General features: G+C 32.0%; 1 protein-coding gene across 1 annotated transcript in view; it reads left to right on the forward strand.

Annotated features, from left to right (window-relative positions):
• Positions 1-20831, forward strand: part of LOC144965218 (autophagy-related protein 9A-like) — a 38400-nt gene that overhangs the window by 7634 nt on the left and 9935 nt on the right. Inside the window, exons 4-17 of the mRNA XM_078900319.1 lie at positions 476-619; positions 1975-2110; positions 5085-5187; positions 9034-9133; positions 10599-10648; positions 12027-12111; positions 12921-13020; positions 15224-15264; positions 15606-15668; positions 16007-16081; positions 17040-17152; positions 17743-17783; positions 19720-19854; positions 20267-20446. Of these exons, the coding sequence (XP_078756445.1) occupies positions 476-619; positions 1975-2110; positions 5085-5187; positions 9034-9133; positions 10599-10648; positions 12027-12111; positions 12921-13020; positions 15224-15264; positions 15606-15668; positions 16007-16081; positions 17040-17152; positions 17743-17783; positions 19720-19854; positions 20267-20446 (1366 nt within the window). The remainder of the gene's footprint in view (positions 1-475; positions 620-1974; positions 2111-5084; positions 5188-9033; positions 9134-10598; positions 10649-12026; positions 12112-12920; positions 13021-15223; positions 15265-15605; positions 15669-16006; positions 16082-17039; positions 17153-17742; positions 17784-19719; positions 19855-20266; positions 20447-20831) is intronic.

Consider the following 20831-nt stretch of genomic DNA (forward strand, 5'->3'; position numbering starts at 1 on the left):
TATTTATATACATATCGTGGTTACTTGATAAAGGCCAAAGGCTGAAACATCGTTTGTTTTGTGTTGTTCCCTTATGTACGAGTCGCATATACTTCCTTTATCTTTCTCTCCATTTTACTAGCTCATTTAGGCACCTCTAGTTTTTGGTTTTACAACTGATAATCAACATTGTCATTTATAAAAAGAAGAAGAAAGTTAATATTTTTTGAAAAATCCAAAATAATGTGGATGTAAGATTTAGAAAAATCCACCATGAAATATGTTGAAATTGCCAAAAATATGTAATACCATGAGCAGTTATCACTGTTTGTTAGTGTTATGGTCTCAATAGATTCACATTGTGCAACCCTCACGGAGCTCCTGATTAAACTGTATTAATTGTCAATTATTTGGCATGCCGCAGTTCATATTATCAGTATGCCACTTATACCATTTTGTATTTCTTCTAATGATTTTTTAAAAACATTTTTTACAGACAATTTGTTTTTGTAGTGCTGTTTGTTACATATCTAAGTTGGTGTGTGAAGTATGCAGAGCTCTTTGATGAAATCCCTCACAATGTGACTCACAAGAAAACATTTGATGATATTACTTACCCTTTTGGAACATGTGTAGCCAGGTAAAACTAATAAAAAATATTGCATGTGTTTTCCTGCCTTTCGTCGTTAAAGAATTGCAAAATTCCTTTTTTTCTCATCACTCACACTTCTGTAATGATTATGGAGAAACTTTATAGGAAAAAAAAAACTAGAAAAAAAAAAATCTTTATATGTGTATTGATGTGTTTGTGTGCAAGAAAAGATTTGAAGTGTATCCTTTGCTCAGACAACTCACTCAAAAAATCTGAACCTAAGTTGGCTGTTCCTTAGTAAAGCATATTTCACTCCCCTGCAGTGTTTTTAATCAAACGCCATGAGGAATTGTCGGGCTGGCAGATTGTTTTTTTTCCTCACTTTGAAGAATTGTACCTTTAGTTGATTGTTGTTTCAAAATGTTTGCTAATCATATATTAAAAATTGCATTCTATCATGATGCAGCCATAAAGGTCTGCTTGCAAAAATCAAAGGCTAGTGCTAGTACTAGTACAGTACATTCTAAAGCTATTCATTGTTATTCAATAGCAGGCCTAATGATGATTAATATGCTTTTTTTAACATTGAGGCTGATATAGGATACTGAATTTTAAGAAACTTTACAGTGTGTGTGTGTGTGTGTGTGTGTGTGTGTGTGTGTGTGTGTGTGTGTGTGTGACTTCTACTTCTTTTTCTATTTTATAGATGTACATTGATTGTCTTTATTTTCAATGTTAAAGATGATACTAGCAATTGATCTTTATTACCCATAATTTGCTTTAGCATGTGATACAAATGCAAGGTTAAATAGCAATGATTAATCATTATAACAGGGCCAAACAAATCTAACCACTGTGTATTGTCATATGCGTGATGGTCTGACAAAAAGTGTCAGATATCACTCTGACTGTTTCCGAGACATGAGCAAATTAATTTTTTTAAAAGTTTTCTTTTTCTTCAACTTCTGTGCCCTAACTTAACTAAATCTTTTCCCTTCTTTAAGATATTAAAAAAAAATTTAACTGCATATTATTCGGGTTAGATTGCTATGTACATTTACACTAGCTTCAGAGATTCGAATTTATCCATCATGTTGTAAATTTGGTTACATTGATTACAATAATGAATATTTAATGTTATCGGATCTTGCATTTAAATAAATATTCAATAATGCTGAATACTCATTATTATAAAACATCAATATCTCAATACAAACTAGCTACCTGCATAAATACATATATAAAACTAATCCATTGTTATTCAAAATACACTACAAAAAGATTCTGTGGCATGAAAAAAAGTTATGACATTATTTGTAAGTTTATAGTGAAGTGTGCTCATATTTATGCTTTTATTTGAAAGACAACCATCACTTATTTGTTCTCATCATTTGTTTTGCCAGGTTCAACTTTTTGACATGGTTCCTACTCATGCTTTGTTTTGTATTATTCTTGGGAAGAGCAGTTAAGATGGCTGTGAATTTCTGTCACTACATACGGACAAGGAACTTTTTCATCAGTGCTCTAAACATTGAAACGGTAATTTACTTCATGACTTAAAAATATATATATATATAGTTGGGTGTTCCAATTCAGACAGTCAAAATGGCTCTCTCAGCTCAATGAATTCTTATGGCCTCACAACGAAAGTAATTGTAAAAACAATTGTTGCATGTGTTGCAAACACCATTACTTAAAAGTTTTAGGTAAAATACTCGTCAATTATCACACTTTATTTGTGTGTTTGGCCATGATTTACGTTATCTAGTTACTTGTCCCAATTCAGACACCATGTGCTCCAATTCATACGCTGTGTTTTGCCAATTAGGACACCCCTGTGACAATTGAGACATATGCAATTCCCCTTCTAACATGATAATCCGGGGCATTGAAAAACTTATACATAAGCATTGGTTCAGATCCTGTTCAGACTTAATGCAACCGACTGAGTAGACTAGCCTAATTGGTATTAAACAAAAGCGAGTATAACAGCTTTAAAAAAAAAGAAAAGAACAGAACAAAATAATTACTTTTCAAAGCTCTTTACTCATTTTTGTTTAATACTTTTGACAGTACATTTGATATTCAACTAGACTATCCTAATTAGCTTAGTGCAAGTGCACTTTTTCAGTCTACTCAAGCCTGGTGAAACAAAGGATACCCTCAGTTGTTAGAGCACTCACTTCACAAAGAGATTGGTATCGATCACGTTAAGGTCGAGTTTTTATTTTGACTCCTCTGTCCACTTAGAAGTGATTGGCTAGCCACCATAGCAATGATTGGGTATAATATGTGTTTGTAACATCTAGAGGAAAGTACTTCGCTATCGGCTTGTGTTCTATCTAAAGGATAGCAAGCAATTGCTAATGTTCTTTAAATACTATAGCAATCATGATAAACTCTGGCTACATGAGTTTTATAGCTCGTAATTACTACTTTTTTATAAAACGATGGAATTTTCAGTAACAATTCTAATAATTCAAATTGATTATTTTATAATAAAACCATTTTAATTTTAAGAATCTTCAAATTAATTTGTAAAAACTTTGAGAATTAAAAGTGAAAAAAAACAAAACAACAACAACAAAACAGAGCAAATTTAAAAAGTAGTGTCTGAATTGCAACAGCCCTGCATCTGAATTGGAACAACCATGTGTCCGAATTTGAAAAACTGGGTGTCTGAATTGGAACAAGTGGTGATTTGGTGGCAAACATTTTCAATATCTATTTTAATAAATATGTTAAGAAAAGAGACATAAATATACTTAGTTTTTGGTTCCAGATGGTGTTGACTGCAGAAATTTAAAAATAAAATGAGAAAAATCCTTTTCAATTGTGTTAATTTATATTGCAAAGGTTGCTGTTTTATATTGCTATTTCGACTGTAAGATGCCTTGAATTTATGAAAAAGCATTGGGAGAAACTCGTACCTGTTCTTCCGAGCGAGACAAGGATTTTAAGAAACAATTTATATAATTAGATAAAATAAGAAAGGACTGAAATTGGTTTAAATTTATCAAGCATTTATTTCTGGCTGTGTTAAATTGGAACTCATCTCAATACCATAATTCTTATTCAATTTAGATGTTAAAATAGTTGGTGAATTTCGTTGTCCAAATTGGACCACTCTACCCTATTAATGTTGGAAAGAGAATAATATGTGTGATGATTGAATATTATACTGTCTGATTAAAATCTCTTAAGGATAAGACTTTTTGCACGTAATTATTGGTTAATTTTCACCAATAATTATTATAAGACAAGAAATCAAAGTTTTTTTGTTTTTTTTTCTTGTTTGTTTTTTTGTATAAGAGAAGAGAAAAAGCTCTAGCCTTGCATAATGCAATAACCGTTGCTTATTTTAAAGATTTGTGACACTGACATGATATTGTAGAGATCTGTAAAATATAGATAAATCAGTTCATTGGATAACTATAAAGAAAAAATGAAGTTATTACCAATGATTTTAGATTAAAACTTTTCTTCAATGAAAGACAATATATTTCACGGTTAAGCAGTGCAGATAGATTTCTAACTTATCCCATCAAATTATTATATCCTGAGCAACAGCTATAACCACTGCTCATTATTGTTGTTATTATTATTATTATTATTATTATTATTATTATTATTATTATTATTATTATTATTATTATTAGTTATATTAATATTTTATTATTATACTGAGCGTCACTTTAAACTGGCCAATGATTGAGAGCCCATTACTTTATTACTATTGGTCAATTGACATAATTTATATGCCATGGGAAGAGAATGCGGGGTGTGATACATGAATTTGAGTATGATACAAATATGTTAACTCAAATGGGATGTGGTTGAAAAATATGCAAACTTTCCATGGAGTACATAAATACACAGAATTGAAGAACACATAACTTTTCTTGCTGTCTTTATGTTGTTTTTTCCCTCTTTGTATTTTTGTTTTTATCTTGGTTCAGATTTAAATCATTTGGAGAAGAATATACTGTGAAATTCTGGCTAAATTAATACAATAAGAACTGACAACTTCATTGTCAACTGAGTAAAACAATGTGATACTCACAATAACAATTTATCTTATAAAATTTCTTTCAATAATGGGTATGATGTGGTCTTGAGTATTGTTCCGCATTACTTCATGTTCCTTTCCAATATGGATATACAGTGCACAATGGAACGCATGTAGCACCCAATACCTTTACAAACGAAGCAATATTGATTTTTCATTTATTTTGAGGTGTCAATTTTTTGCTCTCTGTTGTAGCTTTGATAAAGGTACAGAATAGTTTGTTAATCTTGCCTTTGTTGAGACATTAAAAAGTAGAATTTTATCTGCATTCACACTACTATGGTCGGCATTTTTAAGTGTGGAATGTTGTTATTATACCATTGGCGGATAAGTTCTGGCCAGTTTAATTGATGCTCAGTATATTTTTTATTCAGAAGACTTTCTAAGGAATGGGATTTACAAAATTTTTTGTAATTCAAAGACATTTTTATATTTGGTTTTCAGAAAGAGTTGAGTAATATGACGTGGCATGAAGTTCAAACAAGACTTTTAGAAGTACAGAAAGAGCATCAGATATGTATTCATAAACAGGAACTGACTCAACTTGGTATGGTATAAAGATAGTGATGTGTTTAACATACCAGTGTGATATTAACAAATGTGTCCCACCATCTCAAAATGATATTGTGACAGGATGGACTAGGTGCTGGAAACTAAATTCATAGCCTCGAATATGAATTTTGGGGTTAATTTCTGTTCATTACATGGCAGAAAAAAACAATTCTTAAATTGCAAAAAAATCGAAGTTCGTATTTCTTTTCATTAGTATTATCAGTTCGCTTTTTAGTGTCCAAATCATCCCGACATAATACCATTTTGAGACAGCCAGTCACATATGTGATGCCGCACGACGGTTTGGTCCAGAAGGTACATCTCGCTGAACAGCCAATATATCTAAAAAGTGACTAAAAGTAAAAGTGAGAAAATGCTTTTTTTTTTAGTTTTTGACTTTTTAAAGTCATTTTTCTATCATAAAAGATATTTGACAAATTAATAAGTTTTCTAATCAGATCAGGTTGATAGTTATATTAAGTTTGTCAAAGGCAAGGAGATTGTGTTGTGGACGTGACTGTGAGCTTGCCTCTGTATTATTTGCAGAATGACAGTTGACTAGGGAAGGACGATGGAATGTGGGGAATAATAAAAGAAAAAGTTAATTGATAGACAGATAGTGATGGGAGGATGAGATAAGATGGAAAGAAGGATTATGAAATAAAAAAGAGAATGATGGATCAGGAGGGAGGTAGATAGAGAGAACAGGTGGAGGGGTAGAAGGGAAAAGTGAGAGAGAGATTAGATGGATAGACAGATAGATGGTGATATCTATAGCAACAGAGATAAAATTATAAGAGTGATTTTGAAATAAAATAGAGAATGATGGAACAAGAAGAAGGTAACGAGATAGAGACGAGCAGAGGAGGAGAAGGAAAGAGAGAGAGAGACACACACACACAGAGAGAGAGAGAGAGAGAGAGAGAGAGAGAGAGAGAGAGAGAGAGAGAGAGAGAGAGAGAGAGAGAGAGAGAGAGAGAGAGAGAGAGAGAGAGAGAGAGATGAAGATGAGGGGAAAGAAACCGAGAGTGTGTATACCTTTTCCTCTCTAAGTGTATATTACTGTTGGCCCCTCTTCCCCCCTCCGAAGAACACATCACTTCAGCCCCCCTGAAATAGTTCCATCAACTTTTTACACATCGATTAAGTTATATCAACGTTAAGCTGACGCTATTTTCACTATTTTGTTTGAGGTGTTTAGTGTTAGTTTGTGTGACAGACTCATGGCCTTTCGCTACTCAGTCAGTCGATCATAATGCCTTAGCCGCTCACGCCAGGTAAACTGTGAAGTCTTTCCAGAATTGGAGATCTTGTGAAATAGTTCTTGGAGGTTCCATATCACATTTTACTTTAAATAAACCTTGCACAATTGATATGGATAAAAGTATGTATGATGATTGTTTTGTTTTTGTTTTTTTTTAAACTTGAGAATCAATTCATAAAAATATTGCCATTCTAGAATGAGCACTGTGTAAAAACTAATCAAGCGAATCAATAATAAATTGACACAGATGCTTTTTTCATGCAATATAAAAAGCATATCAATTTTCATAACAATAGTTCAAATATAACATGGTCATAACTATGGTGATGTGTGTAAAACTTTACGTTCAAATTTCTTTGAATTTTTTGTCTGAGATTTGCAGGAACCTCCCAATTTCAATCATATATAGCTCAGCCAAAAATTATGGTACATGAATGAAACCGGTATCAAATTAAAGAGAAAAGAATGGTCTATTTAGAAATGTCAAAAGGTCAAAATGTCCAAAATGTACCTTCCGGACCAAACCATCCCTCTGCGTCACATATGTGTTATTGAACTTGGGGTTAAGTTTATGTGTTAAGGGTTGCTGTTTGGTTTCTTCTTTTTTTTTTCTTTCTTCTAATGTGGTTTCTTCACACTCAAAAAAAAAACAACAAACATAGGCAATGATTAATGTTTTATCTGTTTTATTCCAAAGTTGGCTTATTACTTTGAAATTTTTTTCCCAATACAACAATAGAACCACAACTATTCTCTCTGTCTGACTGTCTCTCCCTTCCTCCCCCCCCCCCCCTCTCTCTCTCTCTCTCTCTCTCTCTCTCTCTCTCTCTCTCTCTCTCTCTCTCTCTCTCTCTCTCTTGCTCTTTCTCTTTCTTTCTTTCTCTCGCTCGCTCGTTAACAAATTCTTTGATTGGATGTTACCACTTGAACATTCTTTTATAACAATTTCAGTACTTGATTCCTTTCCAATTTGCCTGCTTGTGTTGTGGTTATCCTAGTATTCTATTTCCTGTTCCCATCTTCATGCAAGTCCTCTTACTTTTTCTATCGCCTACATTTTCATCTAATATATGTTTCTCAAATGTGCTCAAATTATTTCCATTTTGAGTCTTTCATTTGTTGCATAAATGATGTTGATATATTATAAATTCTTGCCAATGCCCATATTAGGGTTATCAGATTCATAAATAGATTGTTACTGCCCTATCATTTCTTCTGTTTAACTGATAGAACTTTTCAAGCTAATCTGTTTTGTCTTGTAAAGAGGGAGAGAGAGTTAAGCCAAAGATACTGGTTTTATAGTCTGGGTGATAGTGTGGGTACATTACACAACCACAGGACAGATTTATTTTTATTGCACAACTCATAGCTTACTTTTTCATGGGTGCTTTAATTGTAATTCTAGAACTTTTTACGATCCCTTTTTACTGGCGCCAATATAACCTAAATGTGTTGACGTTTTAATTGATCAGTTAGTTATTGCTTCATGATTATGGATTTATTAGATTGAAAAATCTGGTTTTGATAATGAGAGTATAAATTATAAAAGTTTAATATTTTATATTTGCTTGTTCCAAAATTAAGTGTTTAGGTTCAAAATATTAAAGAATCTAAGTTATAGAGTACTAATTGAAAATAAAAATCGATGTCGCCATTTCATCCGTACAGAGATTTCATGATTACAAAGACATGACTCTATTTACTATCCAAATCGTGTGTTATATCTTGGTGAGCTAGACGATGGAAATTCAATTTAAAATTTAAAGGATAAGAATGATTGAGTTTTATACAATTTGAGAAACACATGCAATCTTTCTTCACAGTGACGATATATGTATTTGACCAAAATTTGGTAATGAAGACCTTAAATTCAATTTTCAGCATTTGATCACCTCAAATGATATCCTTTAGTGATGATGGGTAATGTGTATTTTACACTTTATTTTATATTCGTATTAAAGAAAAACTTGAATGGGATAAATTTCTGTGCCTGGTTTGATGGTATACTGGGTGGGGTTCCTGACCTCCCATAGTGGGCAGGGGGGTATATACTGTGTCTTCTATCCCCTTATATCTGTTTTCCAACATGCTCTCTGTCTTTGTCTTGGAATGAGATTACTTGGTTTTGTCCTGGCCCTGGCCGGAGTCCTGGCTGGGAGGGAAACAGTCAAATGCATAGTTATTGTTTTGGGAGATGATATTTTTTTCCTTGTAAATCATCTGTTATGTATTATTATATTTGTTATTTTAAATGTATAATGTAAGCATTTGAGTGTATTCCTCTTTGTTGGATTTTGTGCTTGTGTCCGGATGAGACTTATTGGTGATCTCAAACTAAATACATTGGTGGTATGCTCTTGGAATCTTCAGCTGATCCCTATTTGTTCCCAGTTCCCCTTTGTCTTACTTTCTCTTGGCTGCTTTAATTGTAATTCTAGAACTTTTTACTATCCCATTTTCTTCCTTTTTACTGGTGCTGATATAACCCTTAAAAAAACAACAAACATATGATGGTACATATCTATGTATTTACTTAAAGTAAACAGATCACGTTTGACATTTATTTTTGTTTTCTAGATATCTATCACAGAATACTCAGATTCAAGAACTACATGGTTGCTATGGTCAACAAGGATGTACTACCTCTAAAATTCAAAGTGCCTGTCCTTGGTCAACAGTAAGTTCATTATTGTATTTTTGTTTTTGGGTTAATGTATGCATAAGAAGCATTTTTTGTTCAAACTTGTAAACTTGATACTCACCGAATCCTATAATTAGGATTCATGTGAGTTTGGACTATATAATATTATATACAGTATTTTTCTTTACTGAAATAAAACGTGAGAGAAAAGCACAAGAGTTAGAGGACCTCTTGAAAGAAATCAGGTGTAAAAGGGTAATGACACTGTTAGCTTTCTTAAATAGAAAAAAAAGTCTTTGGACATTCTTGAAGATCTTCTCCTTACCATTTTTTAATTTGATATTTTGTACCGTGTAAATGTTATTATTAAAATAATTGAACATCATAGGTAGGAATCTCCCATTTGTGAGAAGCTGTTTCTTGTATAGAGGATGTTTATCATATGTAGTCAAGGCGTATATACTTATAGAGAATTCAAGATTATCCTAGAATGTAACATTTTGAATCAAATGTTCATAAATCTGTCCCGACTAGCATGACTTTCATTTTTCAGTACATACTTTGTACAATTTTTCATCTGAAATTATGATTTTCAATTTTTACCCATGGCTCATAGACCTCGTATTTTTAAAATCTAATTATGCATTTCATCTTATTAAAGTGGTAGTATAAATATTAAAAATATTCAATATAAGAAAACTGAGTGGACGTGTGTAGCTTGGGAGAATTGATTCACTTGTGATTTCTGGGTGGGGATCCTGACCTCCCATAGTGGGCAGGGAGGTACATGCTGTGTCTTCTATCCCCCCATACCCGTTTCCCAATTGTTTTCTGTCATTGTCTTGGAATGAGATTACTTAGTTTTGTCCTGATCCTTGCCGGAGCTCTTTGGCTGGGAGGGAAACAGTCGAATGTATAGTTATAGTTTGGGAGATGATATTTTTTTCCTTGTAAATCATCTCTATGTTATGCATTGTATTATGTTGAGTTTACATATTATATTATATGATTGGTAAACATTTGAGTGTATTCCTCTTAGTTGGGACCTGTGCTTGTGTCTGGATGAGACTTTTAGGTAATCTCAAACTAAGTACATTGGTGGTACTTTTGGAATCTACATCTGATCCCTATTTGTTCCCAGTTCCCCTCTGTCTTACTTTTTCTTGGGTGCTTTAATTGTAATTCTATAACCTTTTACTATCCCATTTTCTTCCTTTTTACTGGCGCTGATATAACCTAAATGTGTTGCAAGCGCCGTGAAACCCTTAAAAAAAAAACAAAAAAACTTGTGATTTAGAGGTCACAGAGCGGTTTTAAAAAACATTAGAATGTCTTGGCATTGATGATCTATGAATAAAATAATGAATAGATCGGTATTTGATATTTAGCATTATTTCCATGGAAAACTGACTCATACTGTCTGGGATTTATTTGTTTGTTTGAAATGTAATTTTGATTGATCTTGATTTTTGTTATTTTGCTTTTTTATATTTCATTTCAGTGCTCTTTTGACACATGGAATGCGTTTCAACCTGGAATTTATTTTGTACTGTAAGCATTCTTAATACCTGTATTAATAACAGAAAGAGCAAGTCTATCTGTCTGTGTTTGTGTGTGTCGACTACAGGGAAAACCAGACTATTATCTGTTATGAAAATTAGTCAGTTCGTTAACATTTTTATCGTTCTAATGTAGGACACCCAGATTTTTGTGATTTAGGTTGATTTTACACTGGCTGTATAAATTTTAAATCAATTTTATTTGATCTCTAAGGTTTACAATAGCACTTAAAATATTGATGCTATGCATTAAGGTTTGCAGTGTTGCAAACTGAGCTAGGGTGAGGTAACTTGCTCAAGGTCACACATCCCAGTGGGTATTTGAACTTGATATCTTTTGGGTAGGAAGCAAAGACCTGCCACTGAGCTATGCTGGTCCTTAAATATAACTGGTTGTTTACAAATACGAAACTAAATGAAGTTGATGTTAATTTGCTGTTTGTTATTTTTTTTTAGAGCATTAGGTACGTGTTTACACTAAAGATGTAGGGCTTTGCTACTATTCTATAAATGGTTTGAAGTTGAACAAGGAAAAAAAGATCCATGAAATAGAAGAAATATAGGGAATCATGCTCATATTGGTTATCTTTATCATTCTTATCTTATCCATTTTTAAATAGTGGGGTCACTGAGTAAAACATTTCATATCTCTTTATTGTAATACTTTGATCTTTTGGCGGAACCAGTAGTTAATGGGCCATGTAAAATGTTTTACCCAGATCACATTGATTAATAATTTTTAAAATTTTCAATCTCAGAGCTGTCATTTGGTTTAGATTTTAATAGATATGTTCCAAGGATAATCTATTTTTGTTTAAATCGGACATCATCTCATAGGCAGTCCTAAATCGAGATATAGATTATAATCCAACAAATGTCCAATGTCAACATGAATCACCCTTGTGGTGTCTTGTCCCCCCAAAAAAGAATTGAAAAATCAGAAGCAAAGTGCCTCATCTGGAGCTGAATTTGACATCTCTCATGTACCTTCAATGACATAGCCATTTAGTTCCCACCTTTGGGACAGAAAATGCCCCACTGATTCCTTCATACTCCAACCAAGTTTAGTATTCTGATCCGATCATGTGCTTTCCACCATGAATTGACTACTCCTTTGTAAGGTTTCATAACAAAGATTCTTGTTTCTCTGTTCTAGCTGCTCATAATGTGTCAGATCAATAAAATTTGGCTAATAAATTTATTTAACCATTGATTAGAGTTATTTTTTTCTGGGTTTTTTTTTCATAAATCCAATTTATTTATTTATTTATCTTTTTGGGAACTAATAATTTGTCAAAATAAGTTTATATTTTAAAAAGTTGACTATTAAAGAAGTAAGGTTAATTTTTTTAAATCTCTTCCATTTTCAGGGAGTCCGTGGTCTATATTCCTTAATAGCTACACATTGAGGCAGGATTATAAAGTGCCACATAAACGAAAACAGTTGGCTAATCAGTAAATATTATTTTTTGGTTTCACCCCTTTGTCGTTTTTATTTTAAAATTTTGATTTTTATATATTAAATGATTTTGTGTTGTACAAGTCTTCTTCATCCTTAAGCTAAGTAAAGACCATGCACACATTAAAAATTATTTTTTTTTACCATGCAGCATGTGCAATTTTTAAACTATGTGTAATGAACATGGATAGAGAAGTGAACCAATAGAAAACAAAAGTTATATTTCTGAAATTAAGATATAAAGTTTATTTTTAGGCACATTAAAATTTCGAAACGTCACTGACACAAATTGCAACTAAGCAAATCATGAATTAAGTTTTTAAAAAGTATATATGAATGAAAAAAAAGTATTTGTATAGCACTTTACCCCTTATATAACAATAACATTCTGCAAGTGCTTCACATAAATGGCCTACAATGAAAAGACAGTAAAAATTGTATATAAAATGACGCATCACATACAATGAACAATTAATGTCTTATTACTAAACTACAAAAGGAACAGGTAACATCCAGAAATTGGGCACTGAGATTTTCAAAGGTTTGCTCACTGGTTTTGAGATCTACTTTGGGCTTAATCAAGAGATATGTGTTGTTCATGGTTCACGCTGATGTTGATGAATAATCTTAAAGGTGTTATCATTTATGTTTAAACATAAGCAATTATTAGTCTTTTTCTTTAAAATTCATATTGATCTGATTAAATAAAACATCTTAGAATGTATATTAATCTTTTATCATTTTGCTATCAATATCTCATTGTTGGAAAACAAGTGGAATGTTATATACTGTTTTTTTTTTTCAGACTGGCCAATCATATTACAATTCTGGCTTTACTGAACCTGCTTCTCTGCCCACTTATCTTTCTGTACCAGATCATTTATTTCTTTTTCCGATATGCTGAGGTAATGAAGTGCAATGAATTAGTATTGCTATGAATCTTACAGTGCAACCTCTTGATAGCGACATTGATCTCTGGTCCAGATTTTTTGCAATATATTATGTAATAAAAACCCCAAATAGCGACATATGTTGTAGTAAAATCCCTGTTTAGCGACATCAACATTGCTATAATCGGCAGTTGACATGGATGCTTGATACAAAATATTTAGCCAAATAGACAAACAGCTTTCTGGCCAGTGTCATCTCGTACTTTTAGCCAATAAAAATGCTTCATTTTGGACAAATCAGATGTCCTATCGATCACTTTGTTACTGACTAATGAGAGCACATGTTTAACTACCAATGAAATTGCTTTATCATGTTACTGTCAATAAAAAACCACGCTATTGATAGTGCCATAACTGATCGCTGACAACCCAGTTGATAAATCACGAGTGAAAATCAAGATGTCCACCTCGATCAGGAAAAGAGAAGTCCTCATCATTGGTGTCAAGCTGTAAATCCTCGCTGATATTGGCAAAAAGATGATGACAAAGAAGGAAATAGCCACTAATTACGGGATTCCCTACAACATTCTGTTAACAATAGTCAAGAACGGGGACAAACTGGTGATGAACAGCCATGAATCACAAAGGAAGAAACCTTGACTTTCAACAAAAGCAATCATTGACAAAGCTGTCCTGACGTTGTTTAAGCAGATGAGAGCTATAAATACACTGACTTCTGGCCCCATTGTATGCAAGCAGATGAAAATTATTACGTCCAACTTGGAGTGGCAAATTCTCAAGTGAGCAATGGTTAGCTCGATAGATTTAAACAGCGACATGACATTGTCTTTAAAGTAGTCTGTGGCTTCAGATGTTGTTAATATCATTGGTGAATGGAATCCTTGTCAAATTGCTGAGCAAGTATTTACCGAACAATATCTTTAATGCCTGTCAAACAAGATGCATGCTTTCAAGGGTGAATTATGTCAAAAAGGGAAGCAAGTCAGGGACAGATGACAGTGCTCATTGGCACTAATGCAATGAGAATGAGGTTGGGATGGGACTTATCACAGGCACTGGTCCACACATTGCATCATTATATTCACACATCTCGCCACGCTTTCTTTTTCCCTCACCTTGAAAACCCGGGTACAACGTCATCCGTGGATAACATCATAATTTTGCAGTCCCAGGTGATGTTGTTATCCAGGGGTAGCACTTTCTTTCATTTGATTTTATTGATTATAAAAATTTATTTATTGTTGTTAACAATGAAAATTGTTTCAGTTATTTCACATTCTTTTATTTAAAAAAAATAATAATTAAGAAATCAGTCTTTTATGATAAGTCTATTGGTGGAAAAAAATATTTCAGCTTTTTGTAATCTCCTTTTATGTATACATATATTGTCAGTTTATTTTGTCAGTTTAGAAATAAATATTTGTCAAGAACATATCTCGAAAAATGGTTTTGCCTATCTACCATTTCTAAAAATGGCAGGCTAGGATAAATCAATAAATTTAAGGGAAATCAGGTATGTAGCAGCTTGGAGTACCTCCACCATTATTGGAATGTGAAAGTTTTAGTAATAGTTTGCATACATTCAGATACGGCCCAGGTATTTCAGTGTCTACTTTACTCATCCTAAAAACCATGGGGCTTTTACATCAACTAAAATGCACATTTTATGATTTTTATAAAATGAATGAATGACTGAATAAATTTCATTTTTGATTACAAATAGCAGAATTAAGTAAAAGCTGGATAAAGTATTATCACCTGACTTACCAATTTAATGAGTGATACGATAGCACTATATTAAAGGAAACTATTCAAAGTATTCATTCCAATTTAATGCCATGCATTTAAAATATACCCTTTTGTAATAAAAAGGATCGATTTATCTAGACTTTTGTATTGTTGAAAAAATTAACTTGAAGATGATTTTATTAGTTAGTATACAACGATTCAAATTGCAAATTGTGTAATTTTATTCGAAAGAAAATAGGATATGAAATTCTTTATATTTTCCTCAAGATTTATTTTAATTTGAAGCAGACAAGTCATAGCTAAACAACTAAGAGTTAATGATGTCTCATGTAATCACCTTCATTCCTACAAATTACAGTAAGCATTTTACTAAAGAATGCCAACTCTATTAGTTGATTAAGCCATGAATATAAAGATTGTTTGTTTGCTTTTTTTTCCTTCCAAACAGTTTGTCAAAAGATCCCCAAGCTTTCTTGGATCACGGCAATGGTATTTTTTTTTTCTTTTCATATTGACAGCCTGAAATTTTGAAGATTTTAAGATTCTATTTTTTAAAAAAGTAGGATTCAAACTGTAGTATTAAAAACAAGAAAATCAAATTAAAAGCTGAAAAGATTATAAGTTCTTTAGGGAACAGTTTTAGCTAACAGGAAAGTAAATTTGATTTAACCAATTTTTTTATGTGTATATCATTACAATAATCAGTATAACAAGGCTGGTTTCCATGTATTAAAATGCAAACATCCCTTACCCCTCCAAACCCCCTCCTCCCCACCCCCAATATATATACATTGCACAGCTAGATAATTTAACTGTGTTTCAATCCTCAGGGCTAATTATGGGCGTCTCTATCTACGACACTTTAACGAACTAGATCATGAATTGAATGCCAGGTATTTTTTTTTCCATTTTGTTTGATGTAAATATTCTCCTTTAAGTTTATTTATTTATGTAAAAATGCATTTATTCAGTCATTTGTAATTGTTGTTGACAAAAGTCTTAAATGAAGTAAAATTTGAAATTAAAGACTATATTCTTCTACCTCCTTCATGCTCCAAAAAGAATCTTGTTTTAATTGAAATTTTTTAAAATCATGAAGCGATAAAAAAAGTTTATTCCCCAAGTATCTTATTAAAGGTTTAATTTATCGTTCAAAACAATCTGATTTAAAAAATAATGAAAAGTAAAGGATATCAAGCTAATGATTTTTTTTCTTTCTCTTCTTTTCCAGACTTAATCGTGCTTATGTTTCTTCGAAAATGTATATGAATATATTTACATCACCTTCTTTGATAATTCTTGCCAAGTGAGTTTTCTAGCTGATCTTTACACAATGTTTATTTTGTGAACCAAGTATTGAAATTTAAATATCATCATTTGTTATTAATTTTTTAAAAATAATTATGCCTTAGCAGTGGAAGGAGATCAACTTCTCTCATACTTTACCATTTATGCATTTACATGGTGAAATGGTGGGCATGTCAAACCATGTTTTATTATTGTATTTGTCGGTGTTGTTCTTGTTGATTTTGATGTTTTCCTTCTTTTTCTCCTCGTCATCTTATTCTCTCATTCTTCTTCTTCTTCTTCTTCTTCTTCTTCTTCTTCTTCTTCTTCTTCTTCTTCTTCTTCTTCTTCTTCTTCTTCTTCTTCTTCTTCTTCTTCTTCTTCTTTTTTTTTTTCTTCTTCTCCTCCTCCTCAACCTCCTCCTCCTCCTCCTCCCCCTCCTCCTCCTTCTTCTTCTTATTCTCCTCCTCCTCCTCGGCATCATCATCATCATCATCATCCTCATCATCTTCATCATCATTAGCATTATTATTATTATTATTATTATTATCATCATCAAACCGTCAGTAATTATGTAACTCGCGGGTGGTTGGATGGGAGCATCACCCTTGAATCATATACCTATGATGTTTGCATGGGTGTACGATCCGATAGTGATGTTGTTTCTTCTTCTCTTTACTAGCCTATCCTGCTTCTTTGGTTTGTGATTGTATTTTTGACAGGGGATATTTTTTTTTCTGTAAATCTTCTGCCTGTTTGTTCTTGGTTATTTATAATTTAGCTTATGATATCTTTAGGTTATGATTTTGATTTACATTTGTACTAATTTTGTTAGATTGCTTGTTTTTTTGTTTCAGCGGTCTCTCATATAACCTCAATTGTGTTGGAAGAGACCTAAAGCAACAAACAAACAAAAATTATGTAACTCTATGTGATCATCAAACTTTGATAATGATATTAATAAATTTTGTATACAGGTACACCGCCTTCTTTGCTGGTGCTCCTGCGGCTGTACTCTTCTTCTTTGGTATTTTGGACTTGAATGATGTAACCAAAGTGGAACACTTATTCACAGTTGCCTCCATTTGTGGTAAGGTTTTCGAATTGATATAGATTTATTTTTCTTGAAATTCTGATTTATACCCAAAAATAAACAAGTTTTTTTTGTTGTTGTTGTCAGAGGTGTGTCTGTTTATATTATTCATGATGAAGAGATTTTGATATTTTACAAGGTTCCATGTTGTCAGAATGTTAAGACCTGTAATTTTCATACGGAAATGGAAGGGGAATATGATGAAGTCTGCGGGCATTCAAAATTCAATTAATCTCTTTTCCTCTCTCTTCTTTTTGATTTTCCTTCTTTAATTAAGTGATGGGATTGCTAATGCTTAGTGAATATAATCAGCCGTTTATCTCAGATTTAATGCCTTAAATTGCTTGTGTAATCTTACCCACCTTGTACAGCAAAATGCAATCTAATTCAGAAGAAGAAATGGTTTCATTGTATTAAAATGCAAACATCCCTTATCCCTCCAACCCTCCTCCTCCCCAACCCCAATACTCTGATCCTAAAAGTTCATTATATTAACTGTGGTAATCAGAAGTATGGATTTCAAAAATTGATTCATTCATTGAGTTTGATAACAAGCAGTGACATATATTTTGGTTTTTATTTTACAGGGATGATAGCCACAATCAGCTCTTCATTAATTCCTGATGAGGTAAGGCTAATTTGAACGGTCTTAGGAACGGATGTAGGAATGTGTGAATATCTAAATGATTGCAAATTCTGAATATCTGTTTTGAAACGTAAATAAAAAATTGTTAGTATCTTTCCATTGGATGTGTTTTATCACTATTCATTTTGATAATGATAATTGATGTGATAATAATAATAGTAATAATAATGATAATAATGATAATGATGATAATAATAATGATGATAATAATGATAATAATAATAATGATAATAATAATAATAATAATAATAATAATAATAATAATAATAATAATAATAATAATAATAATAATATAGTAATAATAATAATAATAATAATAATAATAATATAATAATAATAATAAAGATAATAATAATAATAATAATAATAATAATAATAATAATGATGATGATGATAAAAAAATAATAGTGATAATGATAATAATGACTTACTGTCTTATGGCCTTTCGCTTCCTAATCATCCGATTGGGACGCCTCGGCTGCCTCTCTAATCATTTGTGTCAGTTCCTTTCACAGTTCACAGTCTGTGGATGCTAATTTCATGTCTTCCTTTGATTTTAATTCATTGTTTTAGGTCTCTATTCAGGACAGTGTGAATTGGCTTTATTAGCTGGTATATTTTCATCTCTTCAGAGTATATGCCCAAAAAGCAGCCATCTTTCCTCCAGGATTTGAATGGATAAGGGCCTTTCATTGCATTTTTCATACAGTGTTTTATTGATTATTTTTGCGGGGTATCGTATATTCAGGACTCTTTTCAGTTGTTTTCTATGGAATCTGTCTAATCTTTGCTCTTCTGTTTCAGTCATTACCCATGTTCTGCCGCAGTCATATATAAGCACTGATTTTACAAGGGTTATAATTTGATTTTAGGGTTTATTTTTATTTTATCTCTTCTAATCTATATATTTAATAATTTATTTAAATAATAATAATAATAATAATAATAATAATAATAATAATAATAATAATAATAATAATAGTAATAATGATAATAATAATAATAATGATAATCTATTATTTTTAAAAATAGGGATAGGAATCAACATTGTTTCGAACAGCCAATGTAAAGTTTATATCATCAAGCAAATCTAAAAATTATAATACAATTTTTTTGTCTGATATACAAGTAACTTGCAAACCTTCGTTTTTATTTCAGGGTAATTGTATCATCCGTTGACTTAAATTAATACAAAGAAGAACTGCTAGGTCGTAATTCTCAGTCCTTTTTGACGTTTGACTTTCATTGCGATTATAATTTGTTCTACGCAATTTTAGCATATCCACAACAAAAATTGATGATGTAATTTTAAATCTGTCTTGATGCTATCAAGTAATAATAATTTCATCCGCAACAAAAAAAATAAAGTAATGATAATCTTTCTAATCTATTCCTTTAAAAATAGGGTTGGGGATCAAATTGTTTAATAATTCATTTATATAGTGCTCAACTTCGTCATAGAGAGGCACTTAAGATTTACCTCAAATCTTGCCTAAGTACTGTCAGTGAGAGAGGTAGTGTAGTGATATCAGATCCACTTCCTAACTTTTACTGAATGAGTTCTGTTCTGTTTACTTAGGTTTCAATTTACTTTCTATTTTTTTATATCTCAGTCAATTTATCAAGAAGTATTCTTCTTAGCATCCTCATCGTCCTGATCCTTCTCGTCCTCCTCATTCTCCAATTCTCTTTCATCTTCATCATTCTGCTTTATTCCCATAAGATATCTTGTACACATCTCAGTGTGACATATTTTGAAGTTTCACAGCCTTTTTTCTAAGTTACCCTTGTAAATCATTTCTTTGAAATTACATTGTTTCTCCAATGTAATCATTCAATGCAATATTCATACTAGATTAAAATGGATTTTAAGCACTTGAACTTCATTTTTATTGTCTTTTCTCTTAAACTCGGTCAGAATGAGGTGCATTGCCCTGAACAACTTCTGATGAACATCCTGACCCAGATCCATTACATGCCAGACCATTGGAAGGGACATGCTCACACCTCCTCTGTCAGAGATGAGTTTGCTGTTTTATTTCAATACAAAGTGGTAAGTGAGAAATAGTTAAAAGTTCAAGGGATATCTGACTCAACGTGCTTCTATCCATTTAATACCCTTGATTTGGAAACAAAAGGATAGATTCAGACAGGAAGAAACAAAGTGGGGAAAGAGAGAGACACACATACACACATTCAAGGAAGAAGAAATGAAGAAACATAGAGGGGAAAGAGAGAGAGAGACAGAGAGAGTGTGTGTGTGTGTGAGAGAGAGAGAGAGAGAGAGAAAAAATATATATATATTGAATCGTTTTGATACAAATATGGTACGAATGATGATGGCTGAAAAGGCCTGAAACATCGATGTAGACTGACTCCAACAATGTGGTAAATATTAAAATAATATATAATAATAGTATATATATATATTTCTTTATTCTTTTTTCTTCTTCTCTGTGATATAGGCTTATCTCCTTGAAGAGCTTTTCAGCCCAATCCTAACACCATTTTGGTTGTTATTCTGTCTGCGGTCCAAATCACACCAGATTGTGGACTTTTTCCGTTGTTTTACTATCGAGGTGGCTGGTGTTGGAGATGTTTGCTCTTTTGCACAAATGGACGTCAAGAAACATGGCAATCCTATGGTATGTGGAATAAACTGACTAAATTTGAAACCTTTTGCTTTTGCAGTCGGTTAAGAAAGAGTGAGAAATGGTGAAATAATTAGGGAATATCAAATGTTTGTGATTTTACCGTCCTCTTGTACTTTCCCATGACATTTGGACAATGAAATAATCCCATAACTTCAATTCACCCACTATTTGGGGATTGAATACTTAAATGAATTTTAGACATATTTGTATTTTATTCTGATTTTCTAATAATTATGTGGTGAGGCAATTACATCAACAGCACAGTTGAAATTGTATTTTAAAAAAAGAATTTATTCACTTCCCAAATTCTTTTTTTTAACGAAATTTTACAACTTTGATTTCGTTATCTCTCTTAAGGCTACACATTAATAAACTG

This window comes from Berghia stephanieae, chromosome 2 (genome assembly GCF_034508935.2).
Source record: "Berghia stephanieae isolate SIO BIC M18660-M18661 chromosome 2, UCSD_Bste_1.3, whole genome shotgun sequence".
Classification (NCBI taxonomy): domain Eukaryota; kingdom Metazoa; phylum Mollusca; class Gastropoda; order Nudibranchia; family Aeolidiidae; genus Berghia; species Berghia stephanieae.